Source organism: Rana temporaria, chromosome 1, assembly GCF_905171775.1.
Source record: "Rana temporaria chromosome 1, aRanTem1.1, whole genome shotgun sequence".
NCBI lineage: Eukaryota > Metazoa > Chordata > Amphibia > Anura > Ranidae > Rana > Rana temporaria.
In genome coordinates, this window is record NC_053489.1 from 681652931 (window position 1) to 681680375 (window position 27445).

Here is a 27445-nt window from a genome sequence, read left to right on the forward strand (position 1 = left end):
CTTCTGTGTGCAGCAGCCCCCCTATACTTACATGAGCCCCCTCTCGATCCAGCAATGTCCACGAGAGCCTTGTCTCTCCAGGGACTTGCACTGCTGATTGGCTTTCTGTAGTGGTGGGAGCTATTGGCTCCCGGTGCTGTCAAACACAGCCAGTGAGCCAATTAGGAGATGGGGCCAGGGCAAGGCTCAGTGTGTGATTGGACACACAGAGCTGTGGTTCAGGAGCACCGGCAATGGACCTGAGAAGAGAAGGATTCGAGCTGCTCTGTGCAAAAATCCTTACACAGGACAGGTAAATAGGACATGTTTGATATTTAAAAAAAAAAAAGACGTTTTAACGTTGAATGTTTCGGTACCAAAAGAAAACCTACCTGTTTAGGCCTTGAGTATGACACTTGACAAGCAGATGAGCTTAACTCTTTAGATGGGTGTATCGTGTGCATCACCTTCTGTCCCACACAGTATGAACTGCCACCTTCAGTGCTATTAGCTGCGCTCTTGTGGTTTTCAAAGTATCCATTACGCCAGGAAAATCTATGGAAATGCATAAAAACATTTTAAGAAACATAATGGCCTATTTCTCACTATATCCATACATTTCATTGGTTAGAAATTGATTACTTGTGGAAAAAATGTACTTTTACATGATTCAAGGGTTTCCTCCAGTCTGCTGCTGACCCCCCCACCAGATCAAAAATATTCCAGGAGGGTTTCACCCAAGGTAAAAGTAAGGATGTTCCACAAAACAGAAAATCCTACTTGTGTATATAGTATGTAGTTACCTCAGTGCACTCACTGATACTATAATGAATGTAGTACAGTAAACTCCCAGTTACCCAACGATCCCCATTGGTACTGTTGTTTCTGGTTGCTTGAGAGCTAATAGTAACTCTCAAGCATCCACCTCCCATGGCACCCTGCACCCCTCCCCCTTAGCAGCTAACGAGGGTAGGGATTGGGGGCAGGGTTTTACCACCCCCAAATTCACATGTGAATGAGCCTTAAAAGTGCTATTGCCAAATGCAACTAAGGGCTCATTCACAAGTGCGGTATGCAATGCTCCTCTGAGAAATTCTGCAAGGTGGTGAGGAGGCAAAATGTTTACACCAGTAATTGCAGTGAAAGGCACGTGATTGCAGCGCGGTAGTACGGCAATTATAGGTTTAAATCAGGTGTGAGGAGGCAACATTGGAAGACACTGTGCCATGTGATCTTTGACTTCTCCCATATTGTTCAGGTAGATCTCCACCTCTAAGGTTGCCCAACTCTGCCTTAAAACACTGTATTATGAAAGGGCAAATGATTGGTCAAATTTGTCTATTTCCACCTGCCTGGCTTTCAGAAATGTAACTACCTAGCTGAGAGGTAGGTATAATGACTTGCCTGTAACAATTAGTTGTCTCAGTTGTTGGTTTTCTTCTTCCAAGTGCTTATTCCGGTTTTCCATTCACCAGTTGTCAGTCTTTGTCAGGTGCTTTGACAGCGGCTGGCGGCCCATCTGTCAGAATCACAAAAAAAAATATTCAGCTTTCCACCTCCACACCCCCCCCCCCATACACACACCCTCCCCATACACACACACACACACACACACACATCCCCCCCACACACACAGACACCGCTAACCTCCTTCTGCACAATTCATTTGATGGCAGCTGAATGTAAACAGCAGGTAGTGGGAGAACCATAGCCAGACTGCCATTGGCCGTTTCAAATTATAATAGCCAAAATTAGGCTGATTACTGCGCCCCCTTCCCAATGCCTGCTGTCAATCAGCAGAGGAAGACCTGAAGAAGAATGTTCTCCTTCAAATCCTCTCCTTTGCTGATTGACAGGCAGTGGGCGGGTGCAATAGCCCACTAGCTATTGGCTACTGCAAATTAAAATGGTCAATAGTAAAATTGCTATTTATTTCCCTGCGATCTGCTCTTTTTTCCTGTATTCTGACAGTGGCCAGTGGCTGTTAGAATACAAAAAATGGCTAGGTGTCAACTGATATCAGGCTACTTCTGGGGCAGCTGGATGTAAACAGAATATCAGTACCTCATATGCAGCATCAGGGGCGGGCTGCTTTTTGCTCATTGGTCGTTGCCAGAGCCAATGAGAGGGAGGAGTCAGCAGGAGAGGATCATGGGACATGTAGTCTCGAGTACCAGTGGCCAAATGGGGATTGCCTGAGAGTGGACTGTAGTCCGCAGCATGCCCGGGAGAAGGTAGAGAACACCAGGAGGCTGCAAAGGAGATCAAGGGAAATGAGAGGGGATCAAGAAGTGGTAAGGACGAGTTGGAGGGAGTCTGAGAGGGAAGAATTATTTCCCTTTTCGATGCTGGGAAGACATTGCAGCTGGGGACCCTTTCCTGGAAGCAGCAACACGGTCGGCCACAGGTTACTTGTCGCAGACCCCCTGATCTCCTGTGCGGGGCAACAATACAAATGTGGCAGCCCGTGCATTGTGGGCGAATGGGTATCGCTCCCCAAATCCCTGCCGCCACCACCCATCCATGCGCCTGACCCCTTTCAGGATGCCGGGTGCATGGATTTCAATGGGGGGTGTTTTTTTTCCTTCTTTTTAGCACCTGACTAGAGACAGAGGCTCTATTAGGCTTCAAAATAGGGTAGACTCGGGGTGCAGAGAGTGCAAACTGTCCCCCTCCATTTGTGTGACCATAGTGAGTGAATTTTAGCTATTTTAACACTAACGTTCTTCCTCGCCAATCAGGAGGCAGGTGGTGAGACCAGTTTCCTGATTGGCCAAAGCATATGGCGATCCTATTGGATGCCTAGTGCTTTGGAGCAACATAGAGTTGTTAGTCCCGCGCTGCTGGCTGGGGGGGGTTGTAAATCTGGTGATCGCATGTGGGGGGAGGTGTGAGCTGTGGCTATGGAAATAGGGTGGAGTTCAGAGTGAATTTCTACACCCAAGTAGAGCACTTTACAGACGATTTGAGGATTTGGTTAAACACAGAGACATACGAACATAAGCCACCATAGACAGATCAACATTTCTGCTAAACCAGTTGAATTTCTATCCATGTATGGACAAGCTGGCTGCACTGAAGTTGATCTATCAATTGACTTAAATACAGCCAGCCTGTCTTTTTTTTTCAATCATTGCTGGCTGTGAGCACTGACCTGGGTGAACTAGCAGGGGGCAGTCCCCGTCAGAACACAAAAGAGCAGCAGGGGAGATTGCTGTACTAATATTAGATACTTAGTACAACAGCTCCAACTGGAGCTGTCTGTTTTTTTTTCCCATTCAACTCACTGGGTTGAGCAGAAAAAAACAATAGTGGTGTGTACGAGGCAAGCAATTTTCTTGAGGAGTGGTCTCCCTGTGAGGACAATTTGGAGCAGTCTCTCTCTCTCTCTTTTCAGGAAAATGTGAAGCAGGGTCTCTTTCTGTGCAGGCAATGTGGAGCGGGGTCTCGCTCTGTGTAGGGAAATGTGGAGCGTTGTCTCTCTCTGTGTGACATAGCTTTGCTTACAGAGTGACCCAACCGGCCGAGACCCATCTGTTCCACTGCTGGCCTCTTTTCTGCACTAGTTGCTAGGATCACCTGCTGTCTGGTTTCTAGCAACCAATGACGTTGCGATCCCGAGGAGAAAAGAGAGGCTGAGGCCGCAGCATTCAGAGCAGAGGAGGATCTTCTGCCTCCTCCACGTGGCGCCTACTACTGTTTGACTCCACCCATCTTCTCCTGTGCAACGGCATGCACCTCGGAGCCTGCCTGATGGAAGGGAACTGTCACTGACTGTGCCAGGAGCACCTCTCCAGAGTCAACCTGCCTGAGGTGAGGTCGGAGCAGTGAATGCAGTGGACCATGTATGTCATGGGAGCATGAGCTGGCAGCAGAGGTGGTCACATCCTTAGATCCCAGCCAGGGGTCATGCTGGGAATTGCAGTCCTTTACTTTTGGGGATGTGACACCCCAAAAGTGAAGGACTAAAGGTCCCAGCATGAACCCCTCAAAACTCAGAATGTGTCTCATACCCCTGCCCCCTCCCCTAGTGAGGGACTACAGGTTCCACTGTCCCAGCTTAAACCCCTCAGAGCTGAGGACGTGTCCCCGTCCCTTCAACTAGTGAAGGACTACAGGTCACAGCATGAACCCCTCAGCTGAGGATGTACTGTATGCACCCCCAACTAATGGACTACAGGTCACAGCATGAACCCCTCAGCTGAGGATGTATCGCACCCCCAACTAATGAAGGACTACAAGTCACAGCATGAACCCCTCAGCTGAGGATGTACTGTATGCACCCCCAACTAATGGACTACAGGTCACAGCATGAACCCCTCAGCTGAGGATGTATCGCACCCCCAACTAATGAAGGACTACAGGTCACAGCATGAACCCCTCAGCTGAGGATGTATCGCACCCCCAACTAATGAAGGACTACAGGTCACAGCATGAACCCCTCAGCTGAGGATGTACTGTATGCACCCCCAACTAATGGACTACAGGTCACAGCATGAACCCCTCAGCTGAGGATGTATCGCACCCCCAACTAATGAAGGACTACAGGTCACAGCATGAACCCCTCAGCTGAGGATGTATCGCACCCCCAACTAATGAAGGACTACAGGTCACAGCATGAACCCCTCAGCTGAGGATGTATCGCACCCCCAACTAATGAAGGACTACAGGTCACAGCATGAACCCCTCAGCTGAGGATGTATCGCACCCCCAACTAATGAAGGACTACAGGTCACAGCATTAACTTCTCAGCTGAGGATGTATCGCACCCCCAACTAGTGAAGGACTACAGGTCACAGCATGAACCCCTCATCTGAGGATGTATGCACCCCCAACTAGTGAAGGACTACAGGTCACAGCATGAACCGCTCAGCTGAGGATGTATGCACCCCCAACTAGTGAAGGACTACAGGTCACAGCATGAACCCCTCAGCTGAGGATGTATGCACCCCCAACTAGTGAAGGACTACAGGTCACAGCATGAACCCCTCAGCTGAGGATGTATGCACCCCCAACTAGTGAAGGACTACAGGTCACAGCATGAACCCCTCAGCTGAGGATGTATGCACCCCCAACTAGTGAAGGACTACAGGTCACAGCATGAACCCCTCAGCTGAGGATGTATGCACCCCCAACTAGTGAAGGACTACAGGTCACAGCATGAACCTGTGGGATATAAGAGGCCACATCCTTAGATCTCAGTGGTTCATGCTGGGACTTGAGGATGTAACCCCCAAGCGAAGGACAACAGGTCCCAGCATGAACCCTTCAGTGTTCAGGATGTGTCACAAACCCCCTCCCCGCTAGTGAAGAACTACAGGTCACAGCATTAATCCGTGAGATCTAAAGGGGTCACATCCTTAGATCTCAGGGGTTCATGCTGGGACTTGTACTCCATCATTAATTGGGGGTTCACATCCTGTAGTCCTTCACAAGTTGTGAGGGAGGGGGGGTCAGGTCCTCAGCTCTGAGGGATTCATACAGGGACTTGTTTGCACTTTAGTTACTGGAGGCCATGATGGTACAATCCCCCAGGGGCCATGGAGGGCCACATTGTCCTCCCTGCCCCTCCCCCACCTTTGTGATAATGTAAAACCTTAGACTGTTTTACCTGATCCATGGGCACCTTGACTGGACTTGCTCCCCAGGCCTAAGGCTGCCAGCTCTCCACTGTGCAGCATGGTGACATGTTGTGGAAGAGAAGCTATATATAACTTCATTTAGCACTGTGCACATGCTGTATAGTAACTGGGAAGATACAGAATGAGAACTATTTAGCAGGGAATAGACAAATAAAACTTAACTCATGCACCAAACTTTCACAATTATAATGTTATTTGATAAAAGACACTTACCTGATACAGAGAGTTCTCCCCAAGCATGCTTCCAGCCTTCCACACACTAGGCCTTAACAGGAACAGGAAGTGAGAGGTGAAAGTTCACTTCTCTGGTTCCTCCCAGAGGCTGTATTGATTCTGAGTGCATTGCAGTCTCTGCTATAATCCTGTTAAATGAATTTTCCCCCAGAGCTGGATTTACATATTAGGAGATTGTTGGCACAGAAATCATCCCCCATCCCAATAAAAGGAACAAGAAAAAAATAAATGGGGACAATATTTATACATGTAAGTGATGGGAGATGCATTCTAGAGATATATACTGCACCTTCATTCTGCTATATATGTGTGTGTGTGATATATATACTATGTGTGTGTATATATATATATATATATATATATATATATATATATATATATATATATATAAAAATATATATACACACACACGCACACGTTACACCACCGCAAGTTTTCATCGCAAGTGCCTGATTCACAGAGCACTTGCGATGAAAACTACGCCGGCAGCCTCCGGGACAAGGCGGGCCAATTCAAATGGGCGTGTGCCATTTAAATTAGGCATGCTCCCACGCCGGACCTACTGCACATGCTCAGTTTCGTAATTCCCGTCGTGCTTTGCGCGCAGTGACGTCATTTTTTCGAACGGCGACGCGCGTATCGTAATTCCGTATTCCCGGATGGCTTACGCAAACGACGTTGATTTTTAAATTTCGACGCGGGAACGACGGCCATACTTTAGACAGCAATACGTTTGCTGACTAAAGTTAGGGCACCTAAAACGACGACTAACTTTGCGATGGGAAACTAGACTAGCGGCGACGTAGCGAACGCGAAAATCCGTCGTGGATCGCAGTAACTCCTAATTTGCATACCCGACGCTGGTTTACGACGCAAACTCCCCCCAGCGGCGGCACGCGGTACTGCATCCTAAGATCCAACAGTGTAAAACAATTACACCTGTCGGATCTTCTGGCTATCTATGCGTAACTGATTCTATGAATCAGTCGCATAGTTAGAAACAGAGAAACGACGGCGTATCAGGAGATACGCCGTCGTATCTCTTTTGTGAATCTGGCCCATAGTATATATGTACACACACACACAAGAATGCAGCTCTCATCACTTACATATTTATCTTCCAGCCCAGTATTGACACACGGCAGCAGTGCAGCTTGGGCAGGGATATGACACTTAAAGCGGAGTTCCACCCAAAAGTGGAAGCTCCACTTATCTGCCACTTCTCCCCTCCATTGTCACATTTGGCACCTTTTGGGGGAGGGGAGAAGGTTCCTGTTATTCGATGCAGCGAGATCACTTAGAAGTTCGGCCCCCTCCTCCCCCCTGCTGCTGGGCCATTCAGAAAGTGCAGAACACTTCGGGCATGCGCAGTAGGGAACTGGCTGTGAAGCTGCAAGGCCAGTTTCCCTTAGGGCCAGTTCACACCATAGAACCGCAGTCTGCATGCATTCCAGATGCTTTTCTGCATGCGTGTTTTTGATGCATTCCAGTGCATTTTTCCCCCTCTTTTTTCTTAACCTTAAATAAGGACATGTGTGTTCCAGTGCGTTTTTGATGTGCTTTATAGTGTTCCAGTACAGTCCAGTGCAGGAAAAATGCAGCATGTTCTACTTTTTTTTTTCTGGAACTGGAACGCACTGGAACTGCAAGCACTGGCTCACCTCCAATAAATCCCCTGGGTTTTTCTTATCCCTCGACGCGGAGAAGGCGTTTGACAGGGTGGCGTGGGATTTTATGCAGGCGACCCTGCACGCCGCGAACCTCCCGCCGACCATGCTGCACTACATCTCTGCGCTGTACGCGGGCCCCACAGCGAGAGTTCGGGTGAACAACCACCTGTCAGACGCCTTCTGCATTGCGAACGGGACCCGTCAAGGATGCCCCCTATCCCCCCTATTGTTCATTCTCACACTAGAACCCTTCCTGCAACGTCTTAGATCTAACCCCACGATTAAGGGTGTTCACATCGACAATAAGACTATATAAAATTGCCGCATTCGCGGATGACATCCTCCTCTTTCTCAGAGACCCCCTTACGACTATCCCCAACTTGATGAGGGACTTTGAGGACTTCAAGGTATTATCCAACTTCCAAATTAACTTCTCCAAGTCGTCTGCCCTTATTGTTTCTCTGCCCAAAGCTATGTGCGATCTGTGCCAGTGGAATTTCCCTTTCAAGTGGAATGCTCGTGCCATCACATATTTGGGGATCCAACTCCCGGCCTCTCTAGCGGACCTGTATTCCCTTAACTATGCCCCACTGCTCCAGACTATACTGAAAGACTTGAAAGGATGGTCCCCGAAAACCTCTATCGTGGTTCGGCAGGATCGCAGTGGTAAAAATGAACATACTCCCCCGGGTTCTATACACCATGCAGGCGATCCCCATCAGGCTCTCCCCGGCTTTTTTCTCATCCTACAAATCGGCATGCACGAAGTTTGTGTGGCATGACGCCCGCCCGCGCCTGAGTTACTCCTGGCTCACGGTCCCCAAACTACAGGGTGGTCTGGGGTTACCAGACTTACACAAATACAACCTGGCCTGTGGCCTGACCAGAATTGTTGACTGGGCAGCAAATAGGGAGAGAAAGAATTGGGTGGAGCTAGAACAGTCGTTCTCCCCTCTGCCCCTGACCCATCTGCCGTGGGTTACACAGAGCACCGCCCTGCGAGCTTGCAATGACCACCCCTTAATACACCCCTCTCTACTGGCCTTTCAGATGGCATGTGCCAAACACAAACTGACAGACCGGAACGGCCCCATGACTTCCCTATGAATGAATCCAGACTTCCCCCCGGGAATGAGCCCTGCCTTCTTGTCTGACGGTTGGCCCCACAGAACTGGCGGGTCAATTTTACGTCTCAGGTCGCCTCTTGCTACAAACAGAGCTGGGTAAAGATGAGTTCCCATTCTGGACCTACCTCCAGCTTAGACATTTCTTCGACAAGACAGCTTCTAGTGAACACTGGTCTAGGCCCTACTCCCCCTTCGAAAACCTCTGCAACTCTAAAACACCACTGCGACACCTGATTTCGATAATCTATGGGTTACTGTTCTCCTCACAATCACCTAAACTTCACTGGGCCAACCAACAGTGGGAAAGTGACCTTTCACTAGACCTAACAGACACGGAATGGGAACACATACACAGGCTCTCCCACAAGGGATCGATTAACGTCCAGACGCAGGAGAACGCTTACAAACTCCTCTCCAGATGGTACAAAACCACACTCAAATTGCACAGAATTAACCCCGCACTTCCCAAAGTGTGCTGGAGATGCCATCTGGAGACGGGCTCCTTTCTCCACATCTGGTGGACGTGCCCCAAGCTCCAACCTTACTGGACAGAGGTCCACAATCACATCACATGCATAACCACTGACACTGGAATTCTCGCCTGCCCAATTCTTTCTTCACCATGCCAAAGCGCTCCCGAGGAGATAATGCCGATCCCTAGCTATGCACATGGTAACCAAATTAAAATGGGAGTGGGTTTCTTATAAATGTATTCAGAATGTTATCAATGTTATATATTTTTTTCCAACTCAATATTACAAAAATATCAGAAAAAATATATTTAAAACAATTTATTTTCTAATATATATCTTTGGGAAATACATTTAAATTATATTTTTGGAATGCATTTACAAATATATGTAGAAATATATGTTGTTTTATATGTTAAAAAAGTCTCAAGAATATATTAAAAGAATATATTTTCCAATATATGTGTTAGGAAAATACATTTAAATTATATTTTTGGAATGCATTTACAAGTATATTTAAAAATATATGTTTAAATGCATTTTTTATATGTTGAAAAATATCTAGAAAATATATTTACAAACATATATTTCCAAATATATGCCTTTGGGAAATATATTTAAATTATATTTTTGGAATGCATTTACAAATGTATGTAAAAATATATGTTGAGGAATATATTTAAAAAATATATTTTCCAATATATGTGTTTGGAAAATACATTTAAATTATATTTTTGGAATGCATTTACAAGTATATTTAAAAATATATGGTTAAATGCATTTTTTTTAGATTTTCAAAAATATCTGGAAAATATATTTAAAACAATATATTTTCAAATATATGCCTTTGGAAAATATATTTTAATTTACATTTTTGGAATAGATGTAAAAATATATTAGCGTAGGTCAATATATTGTAAATATATTTAAAATATATATATTTTTTTAATAAATATATTGGAAATATATTTTTCTTCCATATGGGTGGGGAGGCTGCTGCACACAGAAGGTTTTTTAAATCCTCAGGTTCGTATATTCTCTACAGTGGTCATCAACCCAGTCCTCAGGGCCCACTAACAGGCCAGATTTTATGTATTACCTTGGGGAGATGCAGACTAGAATACTGTAATCACTGAGCAGCAAATTATATCACGTGATGTATTTCAGTTATCTTGCAAGGCTGGCATGTTAGTGGGCCCTGAGGACAGGGTTGATGACCACTGCTCTAGAGCTCACCTCGAGCTTAGCATTTTCTGAGGGTCTCTTACCTTTCATTCCCTTACTTAATTGTAAGGCCTATAATGACTGGCCAGTCCTCGGTTCTCTATTTTTGCCTCTAAATAGTACAGAAAACCTGCAGGTTTACAAGAGTAGTCTTCACTTATCTATGTGGAGAGAAGGGGTTTATGACAAAAGACAAAACACTCTCTAAAACCCCATACACAGTCAGACTTTTTGACAACTAACTTCAAAATGAGCAGGTTTTCAAAACAATCCGACCGTGTGTACGCTACATCGGACAAACTTTTTCGGTTTTTAATCGGACAAATGTTCGCTCTGCAAATGGACAAACTTTTCGGCAACAAAAGTCCTACGGTGCAAAGTCCTATCGTGTGTCCAAAGTACAAACATGTATGCTCAGAACCAATGTTAAAATCAACCAACAATAGCAAAAGTTGACCAAAGGGTGGCGGTAAAGAGCAGAAAAACCACATGATTTTGGGAAAGATTGCTGAAAAAGACACTGTGGCTTCAGATGCCCACACTGGAGATAGTCGCACTGTGCAGGAGCATCAAAAAGTAAGAAAAAAATGCTGCACAGATAGAAAACTAGGCATAGTTTACACCAGGGGTTCTTAAACTTTTTAAACAGGGGGCCAGTTCATTGTCCCTCAGACTGTTGGGGGGCCGGACTATAGTTCGAAAAAACATGAACACATTTCTATGCACACTGCACATAACTTCTTTATAGTGCAAAAATGCAGGAGAAGACAATACAATATTTAAAATAAAGAACAATTTTAATCAACTTAAACTTATTAGTATTTCACAGACTCCCCTCATCACAGCCCCCCCCCCATCTATCACAGAGCCCCCATCACAAACTCCTCTCCATCACAGAGCACCCCATCACAGACTCCTCTCCATCACAGAGCCTCCCATCACAGACTCCTCTCCATCACAGAACCCCCATTACAGATCCCCCATCACAGACTCTCCCCATCACAGACTCCCCCCATCACAGATCCCCTCCATCATAGATCCTCCCATCATAGATCCCCCATCATAATGCCCCCATAACAGATCCCCCATCATAGATGCCCCCTCACCCACCAATATTACACTATCGCCCCTTCCATGAGATTGCAGCACTCCCCTTTCCCCTCTGCTACCTTATTCACACAAGACGGGAAGCATGACAGGTCCAGACAAAGGGCGGGACTTTTCAAGTGAAAGGCAGGTGATTGATTGCTGGGACCGCCCCGCTGTCTAGTAACCATTCTTAAAATGAAAAGTTCAGCCCTTTATCCGGGCCTGTCATGTTTCCCGTCTTGTGTGAATAAGGTAGCAGAGGGCAGGGGGAGTGCTGAGATCTCATGGAAGCGGCAATCTGCGGGCCGGGTAAATCACCCTGGTGGGCTGTATCCGGCCCGCGGGCCGTAGTTTGAGGACCCCTGGTTTACACCATACCTTTGTTACACTGCACAAGGCATGAGTATTCTAGGGGTATTTTTATTTTAAAAGTCATATTTTGGGTTGGAACTCCGCTTTAAGAGCCAACAGATAGGACAAATTAATAAAAGCAAGCATAAGGACAGCTTACCTAGCCAGCAATTAGAGGTCTGCATTCCAGTTCAGCTTCTGCTGGAGACTCTGCTACTCCTGGCTGGCTCGCCAAGAAATGTATGGATATTTCTGATTGAGACACTGGGCTGGATTCAGGTAGAATTGCCCATTATTTACGGAGGCGCAGGGCAACGTTTTTGCCCTGCGCCCCTGCAAATTTGCTCCGCTGCCCTTGATTCACGGAGCAGAAGCTCCGTGAATTGCGCCGGCAAAATGCCCGGCGCTAGAGCACGCAATTTAAATGATCCCGTAGGGGGCGGGAATCATTTAAATTAGGCGCGTTCCCGCGCCGATCGTAGCGCGCATGCTCCGTCTGGAAACTTTCCCGACGTGCATTGCGGCAAATGACGTCGCAAGGACGTCATTTGCTTCAAAGTGAACGTGAATGGCGTCCAGCGCCATTCACGAATCACTTACGCAAATTACGTAAAATTCGAATTTTGCGACGCGGGAACGACTGGTATACGTAACATGGGCTGCCCCTGCTAATAGCAGCCTTGCACGAAAACCGCCGTACGTAAACGACGTAAATTGAGTACGCAGGGCTCGCGCAACGTTGTGAATCGGTGTTAGTATGCAATTTGCATACTATACACTGAGCACAACGTGAACGCCACCTAGCATCCACCGCAAGAATGCAGCCTAAGATATGCGGGCATAAGAGCCTTATGCCGCGCAGATCTTAGGCTGCAGTCGGCGTAACGAGGTTCCTGAATCAGGAGCACTCGTTACGCCGGGGCAAGTAAGCAATTGCGCTGTGTAACCTATGGTTACACAGGCGCAATTGCTTCTTGAATCCGGCCCACTGATAATAAATGTTAACTCTGCATATGCAGGAACAGAGTCACAGGACGCAATCACCATGTTAAAAATACTTGTTCTCACAAAATGTTTTATACAGAATATAAAAAACGGAGAGGTATGAGATGTTAATAAAATCTAACGAATACAATAATACCACATTTCATAGGTCATCGGCATGTCCAACAGTGGCAAAACTAAAACCTAGTTTAGGTGAAGGACACTGAAACACTGCAACATTGCAAGCAAAATTCTCTTCTACTTAAATGAAAAAATACAGTGAAAGGCCATGTCAATTCAATCCCTACCCCCTATACATCATAACCAATAGGAACAAGACTATGACTGGCTGTATTAATAATGATAATTCTAACAACAATCACAGATAAATGCATTTGTTACATAAAGGACCTATGGGGACATGAATATACACAATAAAAATGTTTATCTGTTAAAAGTGTGTGCAACGGTATGGCCAGTGGGACCCAGAGGCTCTTGAAGGATGTGGGGTACTCCTGTGTCAGCTTCACCAATGACTCTTGGGTCTAGGGTCATCCCATGTCCACTAGGGGCATAGGATGACTGAGAACTGATATCTCGGATTACATGAGATGGGACAGTAATGATAATTCATGTATTGCAGGATATCTTGAAATATTACAAGTTGTTCCTTCTGAACACAACAGGTCAATAGAGTGTCTCCTTCAATGTGGAACATAGACTGGTGAGATGTTAATCGCCTCCAGCTACCTGGCTGTAGTGATGAAAGCTTGCTATAATTGCATTCTATTGTGTTAATTAAGCCTGGCTCCTAAGATATTTCATGGTGCTATGCTAACTAACCCTGTATTGTGTGAAAGTTCTATTGATGCCAATATATGTTGCGAGTTAACACACTCTAAAAGTCATGATGTCTGCCATGTCAGCTATAGTAATTGAGTCATGTAGATTCGGTGCCAGAAAGTCTGACTTACATCTAAAGGAATGTGTATTGAAGTTCCTTGTGTCATGTTGTGGGTGGAGTGGAGTCATTGTCCATATTTAGTTGCTAACTGTATAAGAAAAGCTGAGTTTACCATTAAAGTATTTATTCGTTTGGAACCAGAGAACAGAGCTTGTGTCTCGTTATTCTGGGAAAATCCATATGGATCGTGTCTGCTGGATTGTGGAGTGTCGGATAAGCTGTCTTGGGTTGGTGGAATGGAATATCGTAAACAGTGTTAACCCCTGACCGTTACAGTGTGTGATTGGGCTAGTGGTCTCAAAACTGTGGGCCCTTTTCTTGCTTTTATCCAGCCCTTGGGGCATTATCGGGGGGATAATGCCCCAAGGGCTGGATAAAAGCAAGAAAAAGGCCCACAGTTGAGACCACTAGCCCAATAACACACTTTTAACAGATAAACATTTTTATTGTGTTGCCTTTTCTGTCACTGACAACAAGAATTGGGCACTATTTCTCCCACAAACACCAATAATGGAGCACTAATCCTCCCATTGACACCAATGATGGGACACTATTCCTCCCACTGACACCAATGATGGGACACTATTCCTCCCACTGACACCAATGATGGGACACTATTCCTCCCATTGACACCAATGATGGGACACTATTCCTCCCACTGACACCAATGATGGGACACTATTCCTCCCACTGACACCAATGATGGGGCACTATTCCTCCCACTGACACCAATGATGGGACACTATTCCTCCCATTGACACCAATGATGGGACACCATTCCTCCCATTGACACCAATGATGGGACACCATTCCTCCCATTGACACCAATGATGGGACACCATTCCTCCCATTGACACCAATGATGGGACACCATTCCTCCCATTGACACCAATGATGGGACACCATTCCTCCCATTGACACCAATGATGGGACACTATTCCTCCCATTGAAACCAATGATGGGACACTATTCCTCCCATTGACACCAACAATGGGACACTATTCCTCCCACTGACACTAATGATGCAGCACTATTCCCCCATTCACACCAGTGATGGTGCACTATTCCTTCCACTAACGCCAATGATGGTGAATTATTCCTCCCATAGACACCAAAGATGGAGCACTATTCCTCCTATTGGCACCAAAGATGGGACACCATTCCTCCCACCAATGCCAGGACATTTGCTTCTCCTACTGGCCACAGTGTGGCCCCCAAAGGCTTGAAGGAAAGTAAACTGGCCCTTTGTATAGAATGTTTGGAGACCCCTGGTCTAAACAAAAACGAAATTTCTGATTTTGGAAGGAGTAGGGGAGAATTAGAACCCCTTGGTTTTTTCTTACTGCCATCTATGGCTTCATTGGAGACATTCCTCTCACTTCCTGTTCTGGTGACATTTTGCTAGACACATATAAAAAGGTAAATCTACAACAGGGATGCAGACAGAAAGAACAAAATGACTGGGGTTCCAGCCTTGCCTTCCCTACTGAAATCTGTGCTGCTGGTACCGAGTTCCCCTAACTTCCTGTCTGATAAAAAATTGTCAGCAGAGCAGGAAGTGAGGGGAAATCTCTCCAATGGAGACCAGGATAGCAATAAAAACCTGAAAAAGGTTCTGATCCTTCCCCACTCCAGATTAACTGTAATGCCTCGTACACGCGACCGTTTTTTCCTACCGGGAAAACTGCCATGTTTGTCGGGGAAACCGGCCGTGTGTATGCTCCCATAGCAGTTTTCCCGACGAGAAAACTGCACGCAAAAAAATTAGAACCAGCTCTCTTTTCCCGTCGAGATTCCCGGGGGTCTTTTTCCTGTCATGAAAACCGCTCGTGTGTATGCTTTTCCCGAGGGGAAAAAAATGTGCATGCTCAGAATCAAGTATGAGACGGGAGCGTTCGTAATGGAGATAGCATATTCGTCATGCTGTAAATTATTGCATCGTTTAATGCAGCGCATGAAAAGCACAAATCGTCTCTCACCAAACTTTTACTAACACGAGGATCTGCAAAAGCAGCCCAAAGGGTTGTGCCATTTGAAAAAATAATCTCCTTTATAGTCCCTATAACAGAATGACCCGTGACACCCAGAGACCTTTGAAAGATGAGGGGTACTCCTGTGCCAGTGTCACTAATAACTCTTGGGTCTAAGGTCACCCTGTGTCCCATTTGGGCATAGGGTGACTGAGAAATATTAATTATAAATTACATGAGATGGGACATTACTGTTAATTCATGTATTGAGCTAGGAAATAAGGGACATATGTTGGATTGTTTTAGCATGGACAGTAATCCACAATACATTCCTTAATGTCTGCAAAGAACTAATATCCTGACTCTACCGGTCAATAATGACTCCTTCCTCTGTGTAGCACAGGCTGTTGAGATGGTATTTGAGTCTGTACTGGGGTGAGGTGGATTTAAGCTTGGTAGACAGCCTGGCTCCTGAAAGACCTTTCATTAAGTATGCTAATACAGTTTTATGTGTGGAATGTGACTTCTCAGCTGTAGTAATTAGGTCAGGTTAGATCGGTGCCCAAAACGTCTGACATAGAAATGTGTATTCTGCAGGTGAAATCACTTATTGTCGGAGACGGAATGTCTGGGGAATAATTAGCTCAACGGGATGTCATTGTCTAAGAGAGTGTGTATTGAAGTGATGTGTGGGTGGAGAGTTCTTTGTTCCTTTGATTACTGTAATATGTTGTACTGAATATAAGAGAGTTACCATTAAAAGTGTTCATACATTTTGACTCAGAGAACGGAGCTTGTCTCGTTATTTCTGGGGAATTATTATGGATCGTGTCTGCTAGATTGTGGAGTGTCCGATAAGCTGTTGTGACTGATGGGATGGGAATATCGTAAACGGTGGTGACCGTTACAGTCCCGTCGTATGTGTTGTACATCACCGCGCTTTGGTCGGGCGGGATTTGGCATGAACGTCTGTATGCAAGGCAGGCTGGAGAGAAATTACGTTGGGAAAAACTTTTAGTGTGTACGAGGCATAAAGGCGCAGGCTCCAGGGGCTGTCATCTCAATTCTGGTTGCACTACTTCATGTTTCACAGATGCAGAACATGCAGTCAGTGAATCATGAACAATCTGATCTCCTGCAAGCTTGCTCCCGGTCAGTGACACACTAGGTAGTGAAGTGAGGTTTAGGATGAAGATGATGGCCCCCGGAGCCTGAAGCTTTAAAATAAATCAGTTATGTTGGTTCTTGTTCACTGCTTTCTCTTCTTGGCTGAGTATTGAACCAATCAGATTCCCCACCCTGTGGTGTCACCAGTCTTTGGGAAGATTTCTCACATATTTTTATAAAACCTTTCCATACACCTATCCCGGCATGGAGGGGCTCAGTGAATGTGGTGGTGAAGGTGTGGAGGTGTCGGATCGGGTCACACAATTCATAAAAGGAGATCTGCCCGGCCTCGTAATCCAGATCTATCCTGACTCTGTCACTGGAGACACGGCCAGGTAATGGGGTCTCCTTTCTGTCATGCATCACTAAGTATTCATCACCCCACAACCTCTCTAAACCCCAGGACTTCTTATTACATCCAATCCAAGACTGGACTCCTCTCCTGTCTATACTGGGGTAACACATTCCTACTTTCCAGTAGACAGAACCCCCAACATCCACTTCCCAGCAATGTCTTCCTGAGGAGAAACGCTGACTACTTATCACCTGAGGACACTGAAATCTCTCTGGTATTTCTGGGCGATTCTGATGTGATGATGAGGATGCGGTTTTCATGTCATCTGATATGTGGAGATAATTACCAGCTGTCCTCACTTTCAGTAATATGTCTGTAACCCCCAACACCCCCCATGTTTGCTGTACAGCCCCAATATTTGGTCCTCCAGCCTCCTCGTGTGAGCGTTGTTTGGTGGGGGTGAATTTGAGGCGTTTTCTGGATGGTTCAGCATTGGTGTGACTTTTGCCTTTTGCAACAGATATGTACTGTGGATAGACCTCTGTGTCTGTACATTTCTCGACATTTACCCCAGACATGATATCAGATAAACCTGTGTGTAATGTGTGTGAGATCCCCGCCACATCCAGGTCCCCTCCATCATGGAGGAGTTCATCGTGTCTCTCTCTGTCCTCATCATCTCCATCCTCAGTATCACACAAGTCACCTGTGTCTGATTCCTGTAGGACAGTCAGTGGATCCATCATGTTACACAGCTCCTCGAGATAATCCATCTTACAGTACAGCTTCTCCTCCTTTCTTTTTAGCTGTTGGATCATTTCAGACAGTGATAGAAAGACCCGTTGTGCCTGCCCGGAGATCTCACTCAGGATTCTCTTCTCCAGGTCTTCAAGACGTCCCCTGAGGTCTCTGAACAGGACAGTGACTCTCTCCGTTTCATCATCTGCTTTTCCCTGGACTTTTCTCTTCTGTTCCTGCAGACTCTGGACTCTTTTCTCCGTCCCCTCTATATCTGTCATCAGTTTCTGCAGAATATTTTTTAGTTTCTTCTTCTTAATCTCAGAGGCCTCATGCAGAGTCTCCACCTGGTGTCCCCGATGTTCTCCATCCAGCCTGCAGGACACACAGATACAGGTGGAGTCCTCAGTGCAGTAATACTTCAGTAGTTCCTTATGGACGGAGCATTTCCTGTTCTCCAGGGAAGTGGTGAGGTCACATAAGACATGTTCTGGTGACTTGCTGTGGACTCTCAGGTGATTGTCACACAGAGAAGCTTCACAATGCAGACAGGATTTCACAGCAGGTACAGGAGTGTGAATACAGTAAGTACAGAAGGCCCCGGACTCCTCCTGATGTGGCTGAGAAGACAGGAAATTCTCCACGATGTTACGCAGTGTTATGTTACTGTGCAGTGCAGGACAATCCTGGAACTGTTCTCTGCATTCAGGACAGGAATAACATCCAAACCCCTCCTGTGCATCCAACACACGACCAATACAGTCCCGGCAGAAGTTGTGTCCACATCTCAGGGTTATAGGATCTGTATAAATGTTCAGACAGACGGAACATTCCAGCTCCTTCCTCAGATCAGCAGACGCCATGGCTGAAAGCAAAACAGAAATGACTGTGAAATTCTCTGACACTCATCAAACCTGAGCTCCAGGAATTCAGCTGCTTTCTAAAGCGTCAGATTACTAGGGGTTAAGTCCAAAGAGGTACATGCCATATTTTGGCTTTATCTGCTATTTACAGCCGTTTTAATGAGCGCCAAGAGTACGGCCATCACTACACTCTCGGTACTCCGATAGGAGAGATGCTGTCTTATCTTATAGCAACTGTTCTGCTTGCCTCTTCCCTCTGCTGTACATTCACAGAAGACTTTGCATTATGTTAATAGATGCACACAATACAAAGCAATCTGTGATAGAGAAGGAGGAAGGGAGGAGCGGCTGTCTGCAACTCTGAATCTGCTGGAGCTGAGAACAGAAGGTCCAGTGTCAGAAGTACACTGATAGCTATGCCCCAGTGTTCATAAAAAAAAATAAGCTGTAGCAGAGATAAATGCACTGTGACGGGAGTCACTTTGGGTGGGGGGCTTGCGAAACCCAGCTTACCTTAGAGAGCTCTGGAAACTCCTTGTCCAGCTCCACCGGCCCCTCATATGTGTAAGTAATTCTGTGTCTATTAGGGGCACAGGGTGACCAAGAACCCCAGTCTGATCTGCACTAATCAGACTCATCGTACAACCACACCGGACTCAGCATTTCCTTTTACCCATTACCCAGAGTCTTATATGTGTGTTTTGTGTTGAAGAAATTTAGGGGCTCTTTCAATTGGGACATTAATATTTCTGAACAATATCCCTCAAGAATATATGAAGATAAAGTCCACCTTTCGTCAGAGACCATTGCTAGATAGACCATTGCTAGATGCCCCTAGTGGCGGCTGGGAGAGAGGACGTCATATTACGTGCTCTCGCCCAGCAGAGCCACCTTGTGGACGTATATCGACGGTGCGCGGTCGGCAAGTGGTTAACCTACATGGTTTAGGAGACATTTGCCACAGAGTATGCACTGATGTCTACGATGCATGTGTGCCGTAGACAACCGCGCAGGCGCACTGAGCATAGCCATTTATAAAACTGGCAATGCCAGCTTTGGCGGCTCCCGCGCGCAGAGTGACGTCTTGATACCCGGAAGTGACCTTCCGGAGAGATGTCTGCAGCCGGAGGGGGAGACGAGGACGGATTTGGGAGCTTTGATCCAAGGTAAGTAATTCATAATGAGCTAGAATGCTAGTCATACTAGCTCATTATGCCTTTGTCTTGCAGGTAATTTTTTGGGGGTATACAACCGCTTTGAGTGCCTGTATCTCATAGTTTTATGGTTTGTGTCTGCCTTGGGAGCAAACTATTATGGGACGTATAGGTCTATGTGGATTAGCTGTGAAAGGGGAGGGGGGATTTCTCCAGCAGCCCCTCCCAAAGATGGTCTACTATTGGAAAGTTGAGTACACCTGTGTCATGCTACTGGCGAAGGAAACGTTTACCCCATCTTGTGAAATTATGCAAATAAGGGAGGATTGTCCCCTGAGTGTATATCTCTATAACCGTGTTTAAATAAAGACTCCATGTTAAAGCTTTGCAGCCAAATGAGTCCTGCATAGTTCTTGGTTGTAATATGTGGCAATAATATCTATATTCAGACTGAAGGAAGCAGTATATGACGGAAGCACTCAAGCGGAGTGTGGAAACGTTCCGTTACATGCACAAGTTTCCATGCACCTCATTGGACTTAACCTATAACATTCTGGACGCATTTTACAAAGTGGCTGAATTCCTGGAGTTCAGCTTTATCCAGTGTGACTAGTTCTGTACATCCCTACACAAGCTGAGGCTAGGACTAAAGCCCCGTACACACAATCAGGATTTCCATCGGGAAAAGTCATTCGGAAATTCCGACGGGAAAATTGAGAACATGTTCTCAATCGGAATTCCCGACAGAAAAAGTCAGATGGAGCCTACACACGGTCGGAATTCACGACCAAACGCTCGCATCTGACTTTTTCTGTCGGGAATCCCGATCGTGTGTACGGGGCTTAAGATTCATAGCCTTAGGAATCCATGTAATGTAGAGAGACACCGACAATACATGGGAGGATATCTGAAAAATAATAGGGAAACATAATGGACATTTAACAAGCTGTATTATTTTATTCCTCCTTTGTATTATCATTTGAACATTTAATAAACGTAGTTACTAGGAGAAGATGGGTTTATTTGAAGGAATAAAAAGTGATCTGAAGTGTTGTAATAAGTTGGCCGATTTATGTGGGATATTTATATATATATATATATATATATATATATATACATACACACACATATATATATATATATATATATATATATATATATACACACACACACATATATATATACACACACACATATATATATATATATATATATACACACATATGTTGTATTATTATATTATAAGTCAAAAATTGACCAGGCCAGATTTCAGTTGACATTTGGTACCTGTTAAGACAATTACATGTTGCACATCAAAAGACGCTTGTCAATAGGCAAAGAGACAGGATGAGTCTATTTTACACATCAAACCATTACTCGGGCCACATGTAATCTAATTAGGAAGCTTATTAGTATGCAAGAATGGAAAATTAGGAATAGGTGATGATTGAGGCCGTCTCCGGCTGGGGTCATTATCTGTCACTCTGAAAGACAGGATGTAGATCAAAGACGGCCAATCAAATTGCTAAGCAATTCAGTGAATAGGGAATATAATCCTGGAGGTGAGTCTTGTCACGGAGTATATTCTCTATATATCCTCTGTATGAATATGGCACAGGTCTAGGAAAAGATGAGACTTTGAATTACTCTGTTGGATTTGTATCATCTGTGGAATTTGGACTTTGTTCTGTATTGGAAATCAAATAAATGCACTCTCTGGAGAGCCTAGTGTGTTGCTGCGGAACAACCTAATTTATAGTCATCATACTAACACCTAAATATCAATTATCTGATCGGACTCCACTATATATTATATCACTACATGAAGAATTGGTGGTGTAGCCAGGTGCTGGGCTACAGCAATATGGAGAATGAGACATTGGGGGTTATTTATGAAATTAAAATCCACTTTGCACTACAAGTGCAAAGTACACTTGGAAGTGCAGTCACTGTAGATCCGAGGGGGGCATTCAAGGAAAATAAAAAACAACATTTTGAGCCTGCACATGATTGGATGATAAAATCCGCAGAGATTCCCCTTATTTCAGCTCTTCCCCTCAGATTTACAGCGACTGCACTTCCAAGTGTACCTTCAGTGCAATTTCAAGTGCACTTGTAGTGCAAAGTGGATTTGCCTTTCGGAAATAACCCCCATTGTCTTTATTCTTCTCTCCCATCTCCATGGTCTTGAGGAAAAGCATTGTTCTGTGTCTGGCTATTGTGTACATTGATTGCCCCCTAGGGCTTCTGTCTCATTACACATAACAGTCCCTCCATTCAAGCTATCGGACCAATCCCTGCTGACTCATTTTCAAGTCCTCATTTGCATGGCTAAGGAGGACCTGAAGGAGAACTACATGTACTTTATAATTGACCAATATGAAAGCGATTGTTGGGGGTGGGATGTTCCAAATTCTGTTTAAAAGTGTGTTGTGTACTTCCTGTTTGAACTTACATACAGCCTGCCTGGTGTTTGTTCTAATGGATTCCGAATGGCAAATAGCTGTAGTTCGGATCCCGGAGCCTTGGATGACTGAACCATCAGACGTTGCGATCTGCAAGCTGACTTACTAGTAGCAGAGGAGTGTCGGGAGAGCCGAAGCGAGCGAGCAAGGGTCTCGTTACAGAAGAGAACTGAGAATCTTGGGAGTTGACAGCAGCCACAAAATGGAGCGAATTGACCTTATACACTTCAAATCCCAACAGGCATTGCGCAGGAGAAGTGAAAAGAGGCTCTTATTAAACTGTCTGGGAAAGTTTGCTCTCTTGGCACAGGAGGAATCCATAAAAGACACAGCTGTGAGGCACTCATCTGTCAGCAGGAGGCCAAGTCAGCCTGAGGCTCAAGATTTGGAGCACCAGAGATTCAACAGCCCATCAGTGCTGCTATCTTTGCGTGGTTGCCGCCAAGAGACTAGAAAGTTCATCTTACTCTCCACTTCAGATCGCTGAATGACCAAATCACCAGTATGAGACCGATGGGGCCCATTTGTCACCTCCTGGGAGTTGGTGAGAGGATCGCTGGCCTGCCTTTACATTGTTAGCAGAAAATGAGCCACTGAGAACAGGATCTCTAATGAATGAATGAATGACTTGTATACCGCTACTCATGCGAACTGAATCGCCTCTGGGCGCTTTTTCCAGCCAGTGTATGCTTGGCTGGTGCGGTCATTTTACCCCGTAGGATCGTGACACGCTTGGGACACACAGATATACATATATACACTGGGCCAATTTGGACAAGATCCAATTTACCTACCAGCATGTCTTTGGAGTGTGGGAGGAAACCAGAGTACCCGGAGGAAACCCACACAGGCACAGGGAGAACATGCAAACTCCAGGCAGATGGTGTCGTGGTCGGGATTCGAACCAGCGACCCTTTTGCTGCTAGGCAAAAGTGCTACTCACTACACCACTGTGCTGCCTAATGCAACAAATCCATACCCCCGTACCAACCATACACTACGGTCAGCACATCTGGACTGCATCGACGGCACCTTTTGCTAATGCTTTGCAACACCCCGCAATACTTTACTTCATGCAGGTTCAAAAGAGCATCTTCAAGTGCACAAACGTGGCTTAAAGGGCCCCAACATTAGCCGGCAAAAGAGCAACTTTAAACTACTTGCTAAACCAGCCACCGTCGTTAGACAGCGGCAGGTTGGCTCTCCTACACGATTTGCAGTAGCTGTACGGCGGTCATTTTAAGGGGTGTAGGGGGCGCGCGTGCTTTGGCGCGACATAGGAGCCGATGCGCATGGCCCGGCGGCCACTCGCGATTGCTCTTCAGAGAGCCAGAAAGGAAATCTGTCAATGTAAACAGACAGATGCCTGTTCTGACAGGTGAGGAGAGAGAGATCAGCTATTCCTAGTGATCAGGAACAGCGATCCCTCTCGTCCTCCTCCTATCAGTACATTGCCCCCAGAGTTAGAAACACCTCCCTAAGGAACACTTATCCCCTTGATTGCCCCCTAGTGTTAACCCCTTTCCTGCCAGTGACATTTATACAATAATCAGTGGCTATTTTTAGCTCTGTATAAATGTCAATGGTCCCAAAAATTGTCAAAAGTGTCCGATCTGTCCACCACAATGTCGCAGTCCTGCTAAAAAACGCAGATCATGATTAAGTGGTTAAAGACTGCACCCATCCCATCAATATCCCTTTTTGTTATTTACTATAAACAAGGACAGTGACTACACAGTCAGTTTAGGCCTAGAATGGCTGCCATTAGTGCACCCAGGTAGTATAGTTCCTGTAGTTTGGTAGATCAGATCTTATTACTACTGCTGCCCCTAAGGTGGCATTGTTATTGTTTATTCTGATTCGAATACCAAATGTAATTGTGTGCTTCTTAGTCCTTACTGTTAATCACTTTGTATACTAAATTGTGTTATTACCATTTGTAATGTTTGGAGGTTGTTTAGATCAGTGTAATGCTCACCAGTGAGTAGAGTCCATGCCAGTTATACTGTTTAAGGGCTTGTGTGCCCACTTTTATTAAAAAGAAAAAAAAGACCAACACCACAAAGGGTTGCCCATAAATGGGGTTTCCAGCAACAACACAAAACAAAGTATTGTATTTTCCACACCATAAGACACACTTTTCCCCCCAGAAATATGGGGGGAAATGTCTCTGCGTCTTATGGTGCGAATATACAACAGGCACCGCCCCCTGTGCACTTTGCCGGGGGCGGCATCTCTGCACGAAAAAAGCACCCCTCTGCCGAGTCCCAGCTCCCGCACACAAACCGTCCCCAGCTACAGACCCCCAGGCAGGCCTGTAGTGATGAAACAGCAGCGTGACTTGGCCGGGGGAGGGTGGGTGGGGACTAGCGATGTGACTTGGCCAGGAAAGGAAAAGCAGGGACTAGTGCCCCATAAGCGGTCAGTGCGCGGTATACGCCGATACATACGGTACTTGAAAAAAAAGTATCGGTACTTGTACTCGGTCTTAAAAAAGTGGTATCAGGACAACCCTAGTTGCAACCAAAGAACACCATACCTACTGTGAAGCATGGGGGTGGCAACATCATGCTTTGGGGCTGTTTCTCTGCAAAGGGAACAGGGCGACTCATCCGTGTACATGAAAGAATTAATGGGGCCATGTATGGTGAGATTGAGTGCAAACCTCCTTCCATCAGCAAGGGCATTGCAGATGAAACGTGGCTGGGTCTTTCAGCATTACAATGATCCCAAACACAAAGGCGTTGCTAGGGGGGTACGGGGGGTGCAGCCCGCACCGGGTGACACCCGCTAGAGGGGTGACACCATCCCATTTTTTTTTAAGCTGACATGCCCAGCCTGCCCTGTGCAATCCCAGCCTGCCCTGTACCACCCCAGCCTGCCCTGTGCCACCCCAGCCTGCCCTGTACCACCCCAGCCTGCTCTGTGCCACCCCAGCCTGCCCTGTCCCACCCCAGCCTGCCTGTACCACCCAGCCTGCCTTGTACCACCCCAAACAGCCCTATACCACCCCAGCCTGCCCTGTATCCCCCTAAACAGCCCTGTACCACCCAGCCTGCCCTGTGCCACCACAGCCTGCCCTGTGCCACCCCAAACTTTCCCATGCCACCATAACTTGCCCTATACCACCCCAACCTGCCCAATGCCACCCTAACTTGCCCTGTACCACCCCAACCTTTCACATCCCAACTTGCCCTATGCCACCCTAACTTGCACTATACCACCCCAACCTGCCCTGTACCACCCTAACGTGCCCTATACCACCCCAACCTGCCCTATGCAACCCTAACTTGCCCTATACCACCCCAAACTACCCTATATCATCCCAACATGCCCTATACCACCTTAACCTGTCCTATACCACCCCACTACACCAACCTGCCACTATATACTACCCTAACCTGCCACTATACTATCATTTACAGGGGCTGGTTTGGGGTGCGCCCCTTGCGCTGCCTGCTTGGTGCTGGGCAGCCTAGACAGAGGGGGGGTGACACCATGTTTTACCGCACCGGGTGACACCAACCCTAGTGACGCCACTGCCCAAACACACACCGCCTGGGCAACGAAGGAGTGGCTTCGTAAGAAGCATTTCAAGGTCTTGGAGTGGCTCTCAATGGAGCCTGTTCACACTTGAAATGGTGTACAGAGACGCACCAGACCCCTGCGGCGAGCCGCGGATGAAGCAGAGCTCCCGAGAGCGACCCGTTCTTTCACAAAGGTTGGTAGAAGACGTCTGCATGCCGAAGTGTGCGATTTTATACGTCTGTGGCCATGGTGGTGATCGCAACACCTGAATCCAATGATTTGGATGGAGTGTCCCAATACTTTTGGCAATATAGTGTTTGTCACAGCTATATAAATGTATAATAATAGAGTGTGACTGTGGGGGGAGGGGATATTAGAGTGTAAGCTCCTCTGTACAGAGACTGATGTGACTGTGGGGGGGGGGGGGAGGGGACATTAGAGTGTAAGCTCCTCTGTACAGAGACTGATGTGACTGTGGGGGGAGGGGGACATTAGAGTGTAAGCTCCTCTGTACAGAGACTGATGTGACTGTGGGGGGAGGGGACATTAGAGTGTAATCTCCTCTGTACAGAGACTGATGTGACTGTGGGGGGGGGGAGGGGACATTAGAGTGTAATCTCCTCTGTACAGAGACTGATGTGACTGTGGGGGGAGGGGACATTAGAGTGTAATCTCCTCTGTACAGAGACTGATGTGACTGTGGGGGGGGCTCTATAGAAGGATTAGAGATGCTATGATTTCTCTATAATGAGATATAAATCTATATCTGCCCCTCCCCCACCTCTCACAATTATTGATCACCTATAATCGGTATTATCCATCATTTTCTCCATGTGTCCCCCTCCCCCATCCTCTCACCTCTCCATATAAAATGCCTCTTCCACAAACACTAGAGGACCAACCAGGTTTGTCTGAGGCTCCAAGGCAGAGTGGAGATCACATGTTTCCTGTGCAGAGTGGAGGTCACGTGTTTCCTGTGCAGAGTGGAGCTCCAGTCTGCAGCCACACCCCCTTGGAATACACCGCATCGGACACACAGGAAGTCCTCCAGCAGACACTAGAGGCCGCACTGCTCTGTGAAAGGACTCCAGCCGGGGGGCGGCCATTTTTGCGTAGTACAATGAAAATCGTCTCATTGTATATAGAATATGATCCTCAGAGTAATATTAGTATTATTAACACTTTAATGAAATGAACTATGTACTAAAATTAGTAAATGATAGAATATTTAATAAATGAATGTATTGTTGGTATATGTAATGTTAATCTATATATATATAAAACTCAACGTGTGTATGTATGTTCCAGCATCACGTCCAAACGGCTAAAGATATTAACATGAAACTTGGCACACATGTTACTTATATGTCAGCAACAAACATAGGATAGGTGGTTTAACCCTTACCCACCCCCATTTGCCATGGTCGGGGTTTTTCTTTAAAGTCCCATTCAACTCTATGGGAAATACATGTTACTTCATAACTTCCAAACGGCTGTAGATATTTCGATAACACTTGGTCACATGTTACTT

General features: G+C 46.1%; 1 protein-coding gene across 1 annotated transcript; it reads right to left on the bottom strand.

Annotated features, from left to right (window-relative positions):
* Positions 1-16355: 16355 nt before the first annotated feature.
* On the bottom strand, positions 16356-26857 carry LOC120924670 (E3 ubiquitin/ISG15 ligase TRIM25-like). The gene is made up of 2 exons (XM_040335665.1): positions 26773-26857; positions 16356-18769 (listed from the first exon to the last, which is right to left on the bottom strand). Exon 2 carries the CDS (start codon positions 18765-18767, stop codon positions 16938-16940), a length of 1830 nt encoding a protein of 609 aa, XP_040191599.1. The 5' UTR covers positions 18768-18769; positions 26773-26857; the 3' UTR covers positions 16356-16937.
* Positions 26858-27445: the final 588 nt, after the last annotated feature.

Bases quoted from the DNA above. Each gene is read 5' to 3' on its own strand.
- LOC120924670 (XM_040335665.1), bottom strand. From the start codon at position 18,767: ATGGCGTCTGCTGATCTGAGGAAGGAGCTGGAATGTTCCGTCTGTCTG.